Source organism: Mauremys mutica, chromosome 2 (assembly GCF_020497125.1).
Source record: "Mauremys mutica isolate MM-2020 ecotype Southern chromosome 2, ASM2049712v1, whole genome shotgun sequence".
Lineage (NCBI taxonomy): Eukaryota > Metazoa > Chordata > Testudines > Geoemydidae > Mauremys > Mauremys mutica.
This window is the reverse complement of record NC_059073.1, coordinates 62665345-62683983: the sequence shown is the minus strand read 5'-3', so window position 1 is coordinate 62683983 and position 18639 is coordinate 62665345. Positions and strand designations below refer to the sequence as shown.

Genomic DNA, 18639 nt, shown 5'->3' with positions numbered 1-18639 from the left:
TTAATCTTGTTTTGTGCCTTGGCCTTTCTAATTTTGTCCCTACGTGCTTGTGTTTGTTTTTTATATTCATTCTTCATAATTTGATCTACTTTCCATTTTTGTATGACACTTTTTGAGTTCCAGGTTGTTGAAGATCTCCTGGTTAAGATACAGTGGTCTCTTGCCATACTTCCTATCTTTCATATGCAGTGAGATATTTTGCTCTTGTGCCCTTAATAATGTCTCTTTGTGAAAAACTGCCAACTCTCTCAAACTGTTTTTCTCCTTAGACTTGTTTCCATGGGATCTTACCTACCAATTCCCTGAGTTTGCTAAAGTCTGCCTTCTTGAAATCCATTATCATTATTCTGCTGTTTTCCCTCCTACCATTCCTTAGAATCATGAACTCATCATTTCATATCACTTTCACACAAGCTGCCTTCCACTTTCAAATTCTCAACCAGTTTCTCCGTATTTGTCAAAATCAAATCTAGAACAACCTCACTCCTAGCTGCCTTCTGAAATAAAAATTTGTCTCCAATACATTCCATTGTTGGAAAATCTGTGCTCTGCTGTATTATTTTCCCAACAGATGTCTGGGTAGTGGAAGTCCACCATCACCAGCTAGTACTGTGCTTTTGATGCTTTTATTAGTTGCTTTTAAAAAAAAGCCACATCCACCTCTTCTTCCTGGTGGTCTACAATAGACCCCTACCATGACATTACCTTTTTACCCCTTTTATCCTTACCCAGAAACTTTCAACTGGTCTGCCTCCTATTTCCATCTCAACCTCAGTCCAAGTATATAAATCTTTGATATACAAGGCAACACCTCCTCCCCTTTTTCCCTGCTTGGCCTTCCTAAGCAAGCTGTACCCTTCTATACCAATATTCCAGTTATGTGTATTATCCCACCAAATCTCTGAGCCAACTATGTCACAGTTTTGTATATTCACTAGTATTTCTAGTTCTTCCTGTTTATTCCCCATACTTCTTGCATTAGTATAGACTCTAAGATAATGATTTGCTTTCCCCTCTATAGTTTCTCTTGTCTCTCCTTTGTCTCTGCTATGATTGCCCATGCACCCCCAGATTCTGCCCTTCGGGTCTCTGTTTTTTACTTACCTATGGGCTTTTGTCTCCTGCCCCTGTCAAATCTAGTTTAAAGCCTGCCTCATTAGGTTAGCCAGTCTCTATCTAAAGATACTCTATCTGGAATTGTTTGTGAAAAGCTATTTTCTCACTGATTCCTGACAAGCACAACCTACAAACAGTCTTCCTATTTTCAGGGAAGTACAGTTTTACCTCATAATTGAGGCACACTCTGGTTTGTCTTATAACTAGTCAGGAAATGTATTTTATTTTCAGTGAAAACAAAAAAAATGTTTTGTCAATATTTGTTGTTCTTTTGTGGTTTTTTTATTTGTTTTTAAATATTTGTAATCTCTTCAGCTTTTGAAAACTGAATTCTTTTCTGAATGGAAAACTGATAAAATCTCCTCACAGAAAGTTCCATTTTGTGGGAAAGACATTTTTCCTAAAATTTTGAGTGCAAGTTTTTGATGAGTTCTAGTTGGCAGCTGTTTTGTTCATAGAGAACTGGGTTAACAAATAGAAGTGGTGAAATCTGAATGCTAAGAAAGTCTGAACATACTCAAATGAATGAAATATGCGTTGTCAGCTTTACATTAAAATCGTATGTGAATTGTTACAGTTCGGAGTGAATGCCAATGAATCTGATGGAGTATTTTCCTTTAACATCTCAAAATATTTTAATGAGATGACTAGTACAGAATATAACTTATAAGGATCTCTAAGAGAAAAGAAAATTCCCTATAGTTAAGGATGTAGATTTTTAGTTTAACCTTCTGTGTCCCTAATTTTTTGTTTTTTGTTTTAGTTAAGTATTTAACAATTAAAAAACTGAAGAGTTTTTCAATGATTCTGTCCCTTCTAGTATGATTCTTTTCATTTGTTGGGACTTGTGTTGGTTATATCTGAGTCACACATACGTTTAATTTTAAATGTCAGCATTATATTAGTATGTAGTTGTGATTGAGCTAAAATGACTGGGATTGCACTGAATGACTTTGTAGAGTCTGGAGCAGACATGCCAAACCTGTGGGAAAAAACCACAGAAATTGGATTTGTTTTTGGCTTAATTGGCTTGTGAGTTGCTTGTTGGCTAGTTTTTGGCTTGTTGCTTGTTTGGCTTGTAGCTTGTTGTCTCTTGTTGCTTCTTTATTTTGATCGGCTCCTGCAAGCAGGGACGGGGGTGGGGGGAAGCAGAGGCCAGGGACAAGCTGGGGCAAAGAGGGGAGAGAGTCAGGGGTGCACAGCAGGCCCACCACAGTCCCAGAGTACGCGCTAGGAGGATCTAGTCACATAGAGTGTTGGGGTTCTTAGGGATTGCCTTGTTTTGAAATGGGATTAGCTTGATTTTTGGCTTAATGTGAAAGTCAGGGTGCTTATTTACTGCGTGAAAATTGGCAGCTGTGGTCTGGAGACTCATTTGTGCCTCAGCCTGTGCACTTTAATTCTGAAGATCCATCTTCAGATGAAGATGAAGTGCAACAAAAGAAAATACAAGGTCAGTGGCTCTTGTGGATGGGTGAATAACTGTGTTTGGATATTTGTATTCAGAGGAGCTGGTATTCTAATGATGGCTGGAAACATTCAGTCAGGTAAAAGACTACAGGATAATGCATTTTTTGTTTGTGTGTAATCGATAATATAAAGATATCAGGGAAGAAATTATGCGATTTCCCCCCCCCTCTAAACACACCAACTTGTTTCTATCTACCCCCCAAACAAGTAAAGAACTACTGCAGAATGACTTGGGTCAAAATATTTAAAAGTGGTCTCTGGTTTTTGGTGGCCCAGCTTGACACTTAGGGCCTAATTTTCAGAGTTGCTGAGCACCAGATGGCTTCAGATAATTCAGTACTCCTCAAAATCAAGCTGGACATGTAAAATTAGAGACAAATTTTGGCCTAAGTGAGCCATGTGACTGAGAAGTTAAATTCAGTATCTGACTGGCTAGAATGCTCTTGTGCATTTGTGAAATTTCCCTCTAACCATTGTTTTGAAAGCTCTGCTCAAATATCTGCAAGATTAATACTTTTTCATTGATATTTGGAAATACAGTATTCTGGATCATAATTATTTACCATTTAACTTGCCCATCTCTGGTTATTATGTTTTGTGGGGAGCGGGGGGAAGCAGGAAATGTTCTGGCCAGAAGATATGACTCTGCCTTTGCAGAAAACCTCTCTCATTTTGGATAAGACTAATAGGTAAATGTTTAAAGCAATGGCAACCAGCAGCACATGGCAGTCCAGAGGGCCCATCAGCAATTAAAGCATATGGCAGATTCAAACGGCTAATTTAGAGCTGACAAGACAAAAGCCTGTGAAGGCTGCCAAAGAACCAGATGTCTTACGGCTGTAAGACTCTCTGCCACGTACTGAATCTTTGCTTCTGAGTTCTCTAATTCTTCTCCCAGGGAGGAAAAGGAATGTAATACACTGAGGCATTAACAACTTGCCACAGTTTGTGTGCTACCATGTTCATCAAAATGTTTCTGATCTAATTTTTTTTAAACGTGTATACTTAAGGTTGCAAAAATCCTTGATTTTTTTTTTTTTGGGTAAAATGAAAAATGCTCTGAAGTGACACACATTCTACTTCAAATGGTGTCTGGGCTTCAGTGGATTGATGTCTATTACCAGTATTGCTTAATTTATAGGGAGTTATTTGCAGCATGGTATCTGTGAAATTTTCTGATTTGGTCTAATAAAGTTTGCCGCTGTGGCCAGATTTTTTATATTCATATAGCTATGTGGTGAGGGTGAGTAACCATGGTCACAGGCTAAATTAAAATGCATACCAGTCCCATTGACTGGAGAATTTTATAGCCTTTGGATGGACATTCATGATTATGGCCAACTGACAGATCCTGAATTTGCTGAGCTAGTGTGCCTCTAAGTAATTCACATTTTTGAATCCATATCTGCATTTTCTCTACTAGAAAAACAATATTTCTGTGGTTTTTTCCAGAAGTGGCAAGAAACAAAGAATAAGTCAATAAAGCTTTTCATTCTACCTGAATAAACAGCAAAATTAGAAGCTTGAAGGGAAAATAACTTTTAAAAAACTCTTCTGAGAATAAGACTAAAACACTAGGTTCTAGATGTCCTTTACTCTTTTTAGCCGTAATCCATTTCTGGAAGCTTTGTTGTCTTTGACCCTGATTCTGTAGGGGTTCTGCATGAATTCCCATTTATGTCAATGGATATCCTACATGAAAAGAACTTGCACAAACTAGCTCTGTGGGTCTTACACAAGAAAAAGTCCATGTATTCAATAGTGTTTTATTGGAGTGAGGACTGTAGGACTGCATCTAATAGGTGTTGGAAAGTTACAACATAATACATGTCCTTAGTCTTTCACTTTAAAAGAACCCAAACCAAACAAACAAGCAGCCAGATCATAATGGCCGGTCGTTGTTTTTTGTTTTAAACCTTTTCATAAGACAAAAGTACTTGCAGTGTCAAGCGATAATAGTCTGAGTTTAAGCAGATGTGATATTCATGAGTTTACTTAAAGAAATTACTAAGAAATTTTCTACATGTAGGGCCTGATTCTGATTTCACTGGTAAAGCTCCCCTTCCATATCTGCATTGTGCCCAGGTTGTCCTACTAGTATTCCAGCTGGTGAAACAATATATTTGTATTTTGAAAATTAAAGTTGAGATTAGGACTGAAAGGGGGTTCCAAAAACTCAGAGGGATGGAAGTCATAGATGTCAGAGGCTGGCTCTTCTGGAGCCAGTCAGCAGGCACAGCAGACAGTGAGGAGAGTACACAGAAGTGGTGTTCAAACAACTGTGCAAACTTCCTGCTACTGCCACATTGGACCTAGTTCTTGCCTGCCTTCTGCAATCCTTATCCAACCTTGTTCCTGCTTCACTCCTGGCCAGCTCCTCACTCCTAGCTCCCACCTTGCTCCTGATCTTCACCTTCCTCCAGTTCCTTCCCTTTCACCTTGCTCCTGACCATCGTCTACCAATACTGGCTCTGATCCCTGCCTCCGATTTCTGCCTCCGACTCCAGCTCCACCTTTGGCTCTGGCATTTGGTATCTGACCCCACCTCTGATCCTCAGCTTCAATTCCTGATCCTGACTCTGGCTGTACTCCCTGGCTCTAGTATTTGGCAGTTGACTCTGGCTCTGACCCCTTCCCTGACCTGGATGCATGCTTTGCCCCCTAGACCTGATTCCTGCTCAGACCACTAGGCCAGACCGCCTATGTCCCAGTTCCTAACAGCTATACATTTTAACTTTCTGTATGCAAGTTGCTCTTGGATATGTTTTAGCTTACAATTTGGAAGGTTTAAAATATACCCTCTTATGACAAAAATCCACATATACACACACCCTCTGAGGTGGTGCTAGATTCATTATCTTCGTACCTGATGTCTTCGGTGATCCATAGAGCAAGTCCAGTGTAGGCAACGATAGAACTACTTTCTCCCACACTTCTGCCACTATGCCAAAACCCTGACTTGGTTTAGAAGTAATTCAGTTTCCATGTCTAAAGGGGCAGATTTGTGGGGAGGGGAGAGAAGGCGATGGAGCTCTTCTAAGCTCTGTCCACAAAATAAAGCCCGCACATGTGAGGTGCCAAAACAAAATACCCCTCAAAGTACAGTCATTTAAAATATGATCACGTGTATGGCTTGGCTCCCCTTCAGTGGGGCTTGAAATAAGCCGATGGCTCTACTACTTTTCTGGGGCCAGGTTCTTTTCCCTCCCCAAAATTAAATGGCAATATCCTCTTAACACCATCCATTTGTAGCACCAAAATGAGACCTTGTTCACAGTAGATTGTGTAGATCAGTGACCCCCTTTCTCATGGGTATTGAAATAAGTTAAATGTCAACATTTGTTAACTAACAGCACTGGGCATCTGAGCTAACACTTCCTTGAGATGAACAGGCATTTTACTGCTCTCAGCGCTATTGTTCCTGGCTCTCTGCTGATTCACCTCTGCATCGGTTACACTTGGTACACATTTTCTTCACAACCATAACAGCTAAAGACCTACTTTTTGTGCAAAAGAAAGCCGAGATTCTGGAGACTGATACTGTAGCTTCAGAGAGGTGCCAGCACAAAGTGTAATCACATCCCAGCTGTTTGAATCCCATCCATGTCCATTCAAATCATCTTAGTATCTCTGCTAAGACTACCAAGCTCAGTGCAAATATTAGTCTACTAGCCACAGGATGGAAACCACTAACTTATTTCAGATACAGTTTGGTTTCTCTCTCTCTCCCTCTCTTGTAGTAAGGTCCTTGTAGAGATGGCTGCTGGGTCTTTAAACAAACTGATTAGACAATTATAAAGAGATTTTTGCATAGTATTTGTTGTCTTCCATCCCACTTTAAAAACAAAATCCAAAATTGAAATAATTGGTATTAATAAGTTTGTCGTCTTAGGCAAAACATTGTCATTAATCGGCCTACCTCTTTTGTCCAAAATAACCATCATTAGGGTTGAATATGATTTACTTTTATTTGTAGGGGACATAAAGGAACGAATCCCAGTAGTGCAATACTCTGATCAAACACATAGTAGTAATACAGAAATATGCCAAAGAGACTTACAATTTAAGTTTACAACAAGATGGGAGATGGATGAGGCAAACAAATGGGGTGGTGACTGACTGAATGGGTAACAATAAAATGAGCATCTTTTTCACGGCAGGCTGTAATCTCAGCTTACCACCTGCCTAGCCACTAAACTGAGAGCAAGGTCCTTTGAAAATGACAACTGAGAAAATGAGCAGAAGCTTTCTGTGAAATAATTATTGATGCAAATCACTATGAGGGAAACTACATTCCATCAATGAGATGTTATTTGCCAAAAGATCTGTCCTCAAGCAGCATGTTCAGTTTCACTACCACTGTTGCCGGTTTCCTAGCTGATCTTACAAATAGCACCTTCCATGTGTTTGTTCCCTGCCTAACATGAAATGATGCAGTGTGTATATGGTGTGTGGATTTATGGTAAACTGGGTTAAATCTTATTTGGCCATATTTGACTTGTCTAAACCTTAAGAGGGGGAGGACATTTCACACAAAGACAATTGTTCAGGTTCTCTTATAGTATTTATATTACACAAAGCTGTGATTAATATTAAACTTGAAGGTTGCTGCAGAATTTGTCCCATCGGAGGACAGCTGCCTCCCACATGGCTAAAGGAATGATTTAGAAAACTATAAAGTGAATATTTGGGAGAAAGTGTGCAGTAGATGACTTTCCACTAAAGAATAACATGTAGCAATACATTACACAATGTCAAAACCAGGCATAAAGCAGTGGTGCTTATTTTCATTATTAGGTTAGGTGCTAAAGCAAAATTCTATTAATAATAAACTCCATGAATTTATTTGAATGGCCAGTTAACATAGGCCCATGAATTTATTTCCATGTGCAATCATTTCAATACATAAAAGTGCAGAGGCCCAGATAACATGCATACACTAGTGTACGTTTGGTAGGATTGGTACAAATTGTTAATGGTTGTATGATCTGGGATTGCACTGAAGTACAAAAATTAGAGCTGCAGAGATCTATTAAACGGTCTAGTCCAGTCTTCTGTCAAAGGACCTTCTTCCCTATTATGTCCCTAAACAAATTACCCTGATTCAAAATTTCAAGGAAAAACAGACTTTACCTTCTAGATACTCCAGATATATAAAGTATCAGAGGGGTAGCCGTGTTAGTCTGGATCTGTAAAAGCAGCAAAGAGTCCTGTGGCACCTTATAGACTAACAGACGTATTGGAGCATGAGCTTTCGTGGGTGAATACCCACTTCGTTGGATGCATCAGATATATAAACTGTCAAAAAAACTACAGTATGCATAAAAACAACCCAATTATGTAGTGATAACATTAGCTTTTATACAGTGATGTTTTTTCAGCTTTCCACGTTAAAGGAAAAGTGTACTGTTCCCTGTGCTTCCATTTCCAAAATGGAAAGTGAAGTGACTTGACCAGGTTCACACAAATTAGTGGTATAGCTAGGAAGAGAACTCTGGTTTCTTAACTCCCAGTCCAGTACTCTATCCAATGGGCCACACTCCTGTCAGTTGGGGCTATTAAAAGCTAAGAATGCTGACAATTTTTAAAGGTTCCATCACAAACTCTTTCTCAGACATTTTTTTTCTCTATGCAATGTTAGCAATAATGAAAAGAAAGCTTCAAAGAACTAAAAACCCCACAGGCTATAGGAAAGCAAGTCTTGAATGTATCTGCTGGTGTTTATTGTATTTAATGCAAAGTTTCTTGTTTTTACAAGCAAGAAAACTCTACTAAAAGTGAGCATTTGACTGTTCCTCTTGGGCATTATGGACCTGTCTTGCTCTGACATTCCTTGTGTAACATCTGGTACTTTACTGCACATAGTCTAAAGATAAATACCATACTTGCAATTTGATAAGTTTTAAAAACTACCCTCTTTTAGTGTGGCCATTTATTTAGGTATCTTTGCAAGCAGTAAAGTCCTTTTTACAACAGTGAATTTTAAAAATTCTTTCCTTGTTTCTCTGAAGCTTGAGCTGTTTTTTGTCTCTGAACAAGTCATGTTTCCAAACAGGATGGATGAACTATTAATCACAGCGTATATCTTGATAATTATTTCTTCTGCAGTGGTGCTGCCAAAGTGGGTCATCCTGGTAACATGCCTGTACTCCCCCCAGTTCGTACAATTCTTTGTCCTTTTTTAACAGACTCTGATCATTTAGCAATTTATCTACCAATATTTCAGTAACTTTAGATAAACCTGAAAGCTGGTAGATGTTATCACTAATAGGATGAACCATTTAAAATGCTGAATCTTGCTTGCCTTGATCACATATAATGTGACAATTTATCCTTGAAAACTGGGACTAGTTGTCAGGGCCTTACCTAGTCAGGCTTACAAGAATATGTTTTTGTCTCATGTTTTGTTTTTGATTGGAAACCCGAGCATATTCTGGCCATCTGAACTGGTGCCATTCATGTGAGCAATGTGTGTCAGATTCAAAGAACTATTTTTTCATACACAGAAGCTAACGTACTTTCAGCATAGATAACTGTCTTTAGATTAGGAAAAATGTCAAAGAACAAATGTGTCACAGAGTTAGAGAGAGCACAGAGTTAGTTTCTCATTCTTTATGATCCTCCATCTTGAATTATTTCACAGCACTGCGTCCCTATCTGTAAACTGCTAGAAAGACTCCTAGCATGTAAAGGTGCAGTAGTAGTACTGGTACTAATTAGGCCTGGTTTACACTTTAAAACTTAGGTCAATGTAGCTTTAGTGCTTAGGGCTGTGAAAAATCCACACCCCTGAGCACTGAAGCTTTGCTGCCCTAGCCCCTGGTGTAGATACAGCAGCTAGATTGATGGAAGAATGCTTCCGTTGTCCCAGCTACCATAGCTTGGTGAGGTGGAATTCCTACTGAAACAGAAGAAGCTCTTCTGTCGCTGTAGTCTGTGTCTACTCTATGGGGTTCCAATGGCATAGCTATGGTGCTGTAGCTATACCATTATAGCGCCTGTAGTTTAAACATGTCCTTATTACTGGGTTTCTATTGATTGTAATCTACAAAGCTGCATTCCAAACACCAGGGGGTTCTCTGTGAGGTGATAGTTAGGAGCACTCTCCCTCTTCCTTGCATGATCCAAAATGGTGTCCACAGGCAATCACTTCTGCCTTTCCCAGCCTCAGAGAGAACTCGGACAAGGCACTCAATCTATATAAAAATCTGCTCCTCTAAGGTCAGAGCGCTTGGTCTCTGTAATGTAAGGGCAAGAGAAGGGCAGACACTAGCTGTGCAGTGTGCCCCCTGCAGTTGTTTCCTACTGCAAGCCCTACCTACCTCCTCTTACCCAAGAATCCCACACATCTGGACTGTGATCCTGTCTAGACTATGGGGACTTTCCTGGCATAGCTACAATGCTGTGGTAAAGCTGACATAATCCCATTGTACAGATGCAGCCTACCCAGATGGAAGGGATTTTTCCATCACTGTAGGAACACTGCCTGCTCGAGCGACGATAGCTAGGTTGATGGAAGCATTATCCTATCGACTTAGCTGTGTTTACATAGGGGGTTAGCATTCCTACGGTGCTCAGAGCTATGGATTAAGTGTAAAGCAGGCTTGGGTGTTGTCCTGGACTCCCCCATTCCTACACAGGAGTAACTTTTCTAGGGTTATGATCTTGCACATTCTTCTCGTATTACACTAGTGCCTGGTGGCAAGTTTCATAGGTGTTTGTCCATTCTAGTAAATCAATAAATGACATTTGGTCATCAGGGCTTCTAAAAAGTGGATGTTTCTCACCTGCATCTCCAGTATTCCTCCCCTCTTGTATACGGAGGTTAGGGCTCTATCCTATTCTTATGGAAAAGATGGGACTCTTCTGTTAACTTAAGTGGGAGGGGAATAGTTTATTTGTTTTGTTTTTAAAGTAGATTTGTGTCTTTAATGCTTTGGGGGAGAAAAATGAAGTAGCCATGATGTATACATTTGAAATCCCATCTCTGGTACACAATTTTAGTAGGCACTCTACCTACTCCACACAATGTGTGCACAACACAAAGACTTCCTCTGTACCAGGGGTCGGCAACCTTTCAGAAGTGGTGTGCCAAGTCTTCATTTATTCACTCTAATTTAAGGTTCCGCATGCCAGTAATACATTTTAACATTTTTAGGAGGTCTCTTTCTCTAAGTCTATAATATATAACTAAACTATTGTTGTATGTAAAGTAAATAAGGTTTTTAAAATGTTTAAGACACTTTATTTAAAATTAAATTAAAATGCAGAGCCCCCCGGACTGGTGGCCAGGACCCAGGCAGTGTGAGTGCCACTGAAAATCAGCTCGTGTGCCGCCTTTGGCACCTGTGCCATAGGTTATCTACCCCTGCTCTGTACTAAACTGTTGTATTGTCTTGTATCTGAAATGTGCCCTGCTACCTAGTTGTTACTTCAGCCGTTTAACACCCAGGGACCACTCTGGTCATTAGTGCTGTCCAATTCTCCTCTAAATCAAAGCCGAAGACACACTAGTTTGCCCTTCTTTCTGAGACATTTGTGTGGCACCGCTGACTGTATTATTAAAGTGCTGTGAGCTGTTTGTAATGTCTCGAAGTTTTGGTATAGCAAACTGCAAACGCTGCTGCTGCAGAATAACTTTACTATTACAAACCATATGTACAGTGTGCAAGCCTTAGCTTTTATGTCAATATTTCACTTTGTAAAGCCATTTTTAGGATATAGTACACAGAAGAAAAATGTTTTGATGTGACAGATTATTCTATTTTTGTCATGCCTCCATTAAAAGTGACATTAGTCCTTCAAGTGTTCTAGAAGCTTTAGAAAAACAATACTGGAAGACATTATCAGCACATGTGCTATTCTTCTTTGGAAGTGCAACGCAGTGCAACAGTATGCAGTAGTGCTGAATAACTTCACAATACAATATTCCTTTAAATAAATGTACTACTGGGGTCAGTTTCTCACTATGCCCTCCAGAGGATCCTGGTTCCTCAAATCATTCAATGTGTTGAGGGAAGACACTGGCAAAAGCAATGTGTTCAGCAGTGGCCCCTTACTTATGCTTCAGAAACGAGCATCACGTGTTTCCACCATGCCTGCTACTGTATGTCAGCCTCGGCCATACCCCACCCCAACTGCTCAGGCAATTTTGTTGCTGTCAGATGGCGCAAAATGTCTGGTTTTCAGTTTAACAAAATGCAGCAAGGTTGCCTGCCTTCCTCCTTGTTTGGCAAACTCAGAAGGTGTATATATTAGAATGAATGGAACATATTATCCCCCCTCCATTTTAGTGAGCTCTGCTGCCTGATCTGAGGTGCTTTTCATTTTGAGTCCTAAAGCTCACATCTCCTCAGGTGCTTTGGGATCTTTGGAGTGAGGGACAAAGTACTTATAGAGTCGTCTTTGGTGATGCTTCCTTTGAGAACTCTGCATACTTAAGCCCTGCTTCTGATCTGATTTGCACCAGGATAAATTAGGAGGAACTCCATTGAAATCAATGGAGTCACACTAGTGTAACACCAATGTGAGATCAAACTCAGACCCTTGCACTCAGTTATGCTGAGTGAAACCCTTTACTTTGGCAAAACTCCTACTGAAGTCAAGAATAAATTTGCCAGAATGAGGATTGCAGGACCAGGCTTAACTGTCTTCAGAATTCTGTTCATTACAGGCCTGCTCCTGCAGAACTGAGACCAGGAAAACTCCCACTGATTTCAGTGGGAGTTTTGCCTGCAGTAGGATTTCAGGACAGGTTCTGATGTGTGCTCATACAGGTGTCTGCTCTCACTTTGGCAACTGTAGGCTTCTTTGGTGCGAAATAAAAGGATGTAGGATTCCCTGAAAATTGCTTTCTGAATGAAAATCAATATTGATAGGGAAAAATTATAGGATAATTGAAAAGGAAAGAGGAAAAAAATGTGTATGGGGGGTTACCCACTGACAGGAGCTGATTCTTTTCCCAAGTGGCAGTGGCTATTAGAACGTCCTTCTGTTCTTTGGCAGCAACAGCTGCTTCTCTCCTACACCTGTCTGCAACTCCATTCTGTTCCCTCCCTGCCTGTTTCCCCTGACATCTTTGAAGGTGTTAGGAAAAGGAGCACATGAGCATATCAGCAGCTATAGGTCAGAGTCCCACTTGAACATCTGCAATTGCCTTCCTGCCTCTTGGTGCTGCTTTGAGTTCTGTTACAGCCATCCCCAGAGCAGCACCAGTGCTCCTGCCTCAAACTAAGTCTTTTTATTTTTAAAAAGAGGGTTTTTATCCTCAAGCCCCAATTATGGATTTGTTACATTTAAAGCTGTGCCTATCACCTAGATACTGCAATGACGACAGGATACTATAGGTGCCTGAATACTTTAGATTGATAAATTTCTTTAAAAGAAAGTGAGGTGCTGGGGGTGGCAGCATCTCTTTTTACAGTGATCAGAGAAAAACTGTGTCCCTTTCTTGATTGTTGTTCTTAAGAGCACTTCACTACTCCCTGGCCTCTTGTTTTCTCTGTCTGCCAACAAGTTCAGTAATGATAGTCACACTTGCTCAATTGTTGCAATTCTGTATAGCTGTTTGATCTTTTCTGAACTCCAGATTATAGTGAAATAAAGCGATTCTGCCCAGGACCAAGACCTGTTGAGACAGGCTTCAGAAGTGCAAGAGATACCTGGCATCTTGAAGGGATCTTTTCAATTTGAAAAATCGTATTTGTCTGACTTTTTTTTTAAACTTACTATTGTCACAAGTAACACCTATGACTAGTATAAATGAAAGAGGGGGAAAATGATTTTTCTAGTTTGTTTTGCCTGTGCATTTGACAGCACTTTGTGACTAGGAAATTTCACAGTGTTTGTTGCGTACACCCAGATCCTGCAAGCTTATCAGTATTGGGCTGACTTCTGTATGAAGCACCATATTCCTGGGTCTTGCTGTGTAAAGTAGTTTGCAGCATAGGGGCCATATGATGCAGATAGTTGTTTGTGTGAGTCTTTCAGAAAGCACCAGGAGAAGAAGTAAAAAAGGGGAAAAAAAACACTTAAGAAAATGTGCTTGTGAAACCACAACAATTAGCAGAGGGAGCTAGGGTTGGGCATCTCACCATTCCAAAAATATTTGGTTAACTGACCAGTCAAATATTCATCAAGTAATGTAAAAATGGTCAAATAGTTTAAAGCACTAATTTATTTGAACAATAACAATAAGACTTGTGGTCTTCAATAGGCTTAGCTTAGGGAGATACTTATGCCTAATTGAAAAACACAACTTACTTAACTGAATTATTTTAACTCCATTTTTTTGTTTTTCACATTTTTTTAACTTCTAAAAAATGAAAGAATGGTGCCATGATATACTCAGAAAGGCGCACTGCCTACATGAGGGCATTCTCGCTGGAATATCTGACAATATTTGATTATGATAAAGAAATAATAGAAAGCTAATTGACATTATTTGACTTATCAATTGACTTGCTTGCCTGAAACTACAACTTTCTCTTTTAATTGACTAAGTTTCAACTTGACTGTCTCATTTAAGCCTAGAAGATATAGACAGACATTTTCAATATATTATAATATATGCAACTGGTGCTCATGAAAGGTGCCACATTCACAGCACTGGGAAACTGAGCTCCTCTCTAGTTATCTTCAAACAAATGCAGTACAGCCATAATGTAAAGACAATCACCTCTATGGCTGAGGCCACAGAGAGCCATAAATCCTTCAGTGAGCTCCATGTGGGTGGAACCCGGCACCCACACACAGCTTATTGTAGGATCCTGGTGTCAGAGGGGAATTCCGTCTCCCTGTCCATCCCTCTCGATACTGCCAACAAGAATGCTTGTTTTTTGATGCCTGTACCCCAGGGACAATTGGCCTGAGACAGCAAAACAGCTGTCACATGTTAAGTACTTTCTGTCACTACTGGTGACCTAGAGGTGAAAGGCTTCATATCACATTACCAGTTCCCATAGCCAGCCATTCCCTGGAGTCTAGGGTACAGCTTTTAAACTTCAGTGAATGTGGTTTCAGCAGTGGAATTAATGTGCCTAATCTGACTGTTTTAATAAAATAAAAGTGGTAATACAGTTCTTACTTCCAGGGTTACTTGTGCTGATTAAGAAATTTGCAGATCAGTTTTAATGAATTTTATACTATCTGTTGAAAATACACCATTTTGCTTCTAGTGGTTCCTATGTTTAGCAATCACCCTGTCTTTGGATAGAAATGGATGATGTTACCATATCTATTGATGATAACATTATTTTGGTTAAATACTTAATAAAGATCTATTCTACAAAAAGTCTGTCTGTCTGTCTATCTATCTATCCCCTTACTGAAAAGTCTAGCATAGTAAGAACACCCAGGGCCCAATGATGTTATACAGTCTTTCACTGATATGTAGACCATACTGTCCCCTTTCTAACACAGAGATTACTCTTAAATGAGCAAAGATCTAATATTAAATAATGTAAAAATATCACCAAAATCTGTTATAGAAAAATTAATCATTTTCCCTGGATGTTTTGGATTTGATATTTTTTTGCATTCAGTAAGATTATTTAACTTTCTCCTAACCATTTCAATGAGTTTCAGAAAACATCTATATTCACTTTTACAAGAAATGCAAACTTCCATTGGTTTAGAATAAAAATGCAGCCTCCTTTTTTAAATCCTTTGTGTAAAAGGAAAGTTCTTGTTTCTAAATAGACTGGTCATATTTGTGCAATCCTACTGCTTTGGAGGTAGCATCCTTCATATTTAAGTATTACTGTGTGTGTGTGTGTGTTATTACCAAAGAGAGAACTAGAGCATAATGCATTTAAGACCCAGTGTAAGCCAAAAAGTTAATGCGGGGGGGGGGAGGAGGGAAGAGGGGAATAGCCAGGTTCCTACCGCTAGCATAGCTGGATCTCAGGGGAGAAAGAAGAAGGCGATCTGAGTATTTTGTGGGTGGCGGTGGTGGTTTTAGTAAGTAGGGGTGTTTAACCGACCACCCTAACCTTTAAGGACAAGTCCAGGAGCTCATCCATCCCAGTGCAAACAGCAGTGCAAGGAGAGCTAGAAGCGGACTTACCCGGCATAGCGGTTGTTGTAGAGGTAGCTGTGCACTGGCACCCAGGTCTTTAGGACGAGCAGACAAAGCGGCAGAAGAGCAGCTCTCCGGCCAGTGGGAGTCACGGGGAGGTTCATGGTGCGGGGAACCAGGGATGCAGTTAAGCGCCCCGCTGCCGCAGCCGCGCCGTCTCCAGGTGGCTGGCAGCTCCCGTGCACACAAAGCAGCAGCCCGCGCCGATCTCCTGGGCGGGAGGGAGGTGTCGCTGTTCTGCACCGGTAGCTAAGCTGAAGAAGAAAGTTGCGGGTAGGAGGTTGCCTGTCGGCGGCAGGAGCCGCGTCGGGCTGTGGCTGGGACAGGAGAGGGGCACCAGGCACGGGTGAGCTTGGCAGGCGCCCGCCCGTGTGAGCGGCCCCAATATGCCGCTGGAGTCCGACCTCCACGGGGAGGATGCGCAGCCACAGCTGGGGGGGGGGCGGGCAGAGCGAGAGGGAGGGCTGCGGCCGGGGGTGGGCGATGGCCGGGGGCTGGTGCGCGGGCGAACAGCTGCACCCGGTGTCCCCCGCTGACAGCCTCCCCCGGGGATGTGACTGTGCGTGGGCCGGGGGCTCCCTCCCTCCACAGATCTAAACGGCCTCCAGTCGGGGTGGTGCCGCCGATGGAGCTCGTGTCCCACCGCCGCCAGCAGGTACCGGGGAAAGGCGCCTTCCCGTGGCACAAGCTGACCCTGGCATTTGACACTTTCACTGGCGCTGCCTCGTGCGGGGCACGCCTGGGCGCTGCTGCCGCCTGGGCCAGGCAGGGTTAATCCCCGGGCACATGCTTTGCAAAGCTCCTGTAGGCACGGTGGCATTTCAAAACGTTGCTGGGACAAGAGCCTCTTTCCGGCGGTGAGCAAAAGCATTTGGCATTTCGGTCAAGGAACAACATGATCTGCTTTGTTAAAGCAACCGGGAAAGCCACCAGCCCTGCTTTTATTCTGTGCCTAGCCTGTCAAAGCACCAGCCTAAAATAAATCGCCCCGGGGTTCTGTTACTCCGGGACAGAGCCGAACCGTACACTTACTTTCGGCAATACCACGTGTTTGATAACCGGGCATGCCTGACTGCCGGCTCCCCACACCTTACTCGGCGGGCTGGGGCCGGCACAAACGAATCCAGCAACTCTTGGCCGGTAAAAGAGAGAGACGGTTAACACGCGATAAGTGTCATTGCTGGAGATTATTTCAAGAGCTCGTTAGTCCTGGAGGGGAGTTGGATCAAAGAAACGTCCATAAAATGTCAATAGTGGAGAAAGGTGATGAGAAGTGGTGAAGGAGAGAGAAAGATGCATTGCATAGTTGTAAGTGCTACCGAACACCTGGACTTGAAAGGTGCTGGAGTCCAGGAGAGAAACTACAGTAATAAAATTAATAGAGCATAGCCAGTTTTTAAATAGTTTTAGTCCTCGAGTCCCCCAGCCAAATCTTTACCATTACACTTTCCTATGCTTTGAACTGTTTTTTTCTCCTTTGTTGATGTTTGAAAGACCCACGCAAACGGGAAATTCAGTGGAAACTGTACACACAGGGCTATCAAATGTACAGCACAAGCAAAGAAAAAAGAGAAATATTTTCCCCTCAAATCTTTTTCATTTATAGAAATCTCAGAGGTTCCTTGCAAAAATATTAGGTAAAAAGTTCATTCTGAAATGTAACAAATTGACCGTGTGTCTTTATGCAAGTCAGTATAGAAATATTAAAGGGATCACAAAGTGCTTCAAAAATACTGACTCCCCACAGCTCTGAGGTCAGTAAGAGCTATAGGGGCTAAATAATAAAACCAGTCAAGATTTGTACATGAGAGAAACGCTGTTCAATTCCTGTTAATGTTTCATTGGGAAAGGGGGAACTTTTTGAAAAGAATTGTATTAAATCGTGCACACTTTGTGCTCGGTGATTGAAAGGCAAGTTAACATTTTCCTTTGTGTCCTTCCAGGGTGGCACTAAATCCGAGGCTAATCATATGATAGAAGTTAGAGATGAAAAAGACCGATTAGGTCATCTAGTCCATCTCTTTGCCAATGCAGGATTATTCCCTTTTGTGCATTTACCAGTGTTCATCCATTGAGCCGACTGTAACAAAACAGTATCCTAGCTCCTGCACAAAGGCTCAGATTCATTTCTGCTGTAACTCTTCTGTTTTCAACAGTTTTAGCAGCAGTGAATTTGCGTGTGTTCTCTTACCTCTCAGCATGTGATATTGCATGCCTCTTGGCTACACTACTTTACATCTCCTACAGACAAATAGACACCTTTTCTTGCAAGTCCTTGCATTCATTTTGTAATAAATATACAATTTTCTAATATGCTACTTGCATGTGGTACCAATGGGTAATGTAATTTATGCATAACCATTTTAATAGTGTTACTTGACCATGTTATTGGGCCACATTTTGATTTGAAAAATCCCCATTCTGCTTATTAACTTTTGTATTGTAGTAGTGCCATAGACCCTAGGCAAGAGTGGTACCCCACTGTAGTAGATGTAGTAAAAACATTCTCAAATACATGGTCTATTCCCCAAAGAGCTTACAGTCTATTTTGACAAATAGGGACAAATTCAGAGGTGATTTATATGGTGGTGTAAACTAAATCTCAGTAAATTGGGGTATCTTGTATGCTGTGGGGCATGAAAGGACAATATTACAGCAAGAAAAAGTAACTCACTTTCTTACACTCTCCTGTTAGTCATTTTTCTTGCTACATCTCCTTCCCTGTGCTACCCGCACAGAGTTTAAGTAATACGCAAGTTTACCAAAGTGTAAACAATATAACATGTTTGCTACTCTCATACCAAAACCTAAGCTTCTAGTTCTAGGGTGAAATCCTGACTCCACTGGACTTTTGTTAATGACTTCACTGGGCTGGGGATTTCATCCCTAATGTTTATCCTTTTGGAGGTATCTTTCTGCAGCCCTCTCTGAAGTACAGTGTAAGAGGATATGACAGTTAAATTCCAAAGACAAAT

The 18639-nt window shown here is 41.1% G+C and overlaps 1 protein-coding gene across 1 annotated transcript in view; it reads right to left on the bottom strand.

Moving 5' to 3' along the window:
- CPA6 (carboxypeptidase A6) overlaps positions 1-15768 on the bottom strand; it is a 117846-nt gene extending 102078 nt beyond the window's left edge. The window contains exon 1 of the mRNA XM_045003053.1: positions 15653-15768. Coding sequence (XP_044858988.1) covers positions 15653-15768 — 116 coding nt within the window. The remainder of the gene's footprint in view (positions 1-15652) is intronic.
- Positions 15769-18639: the final 2871 nt, after the last annotated feature.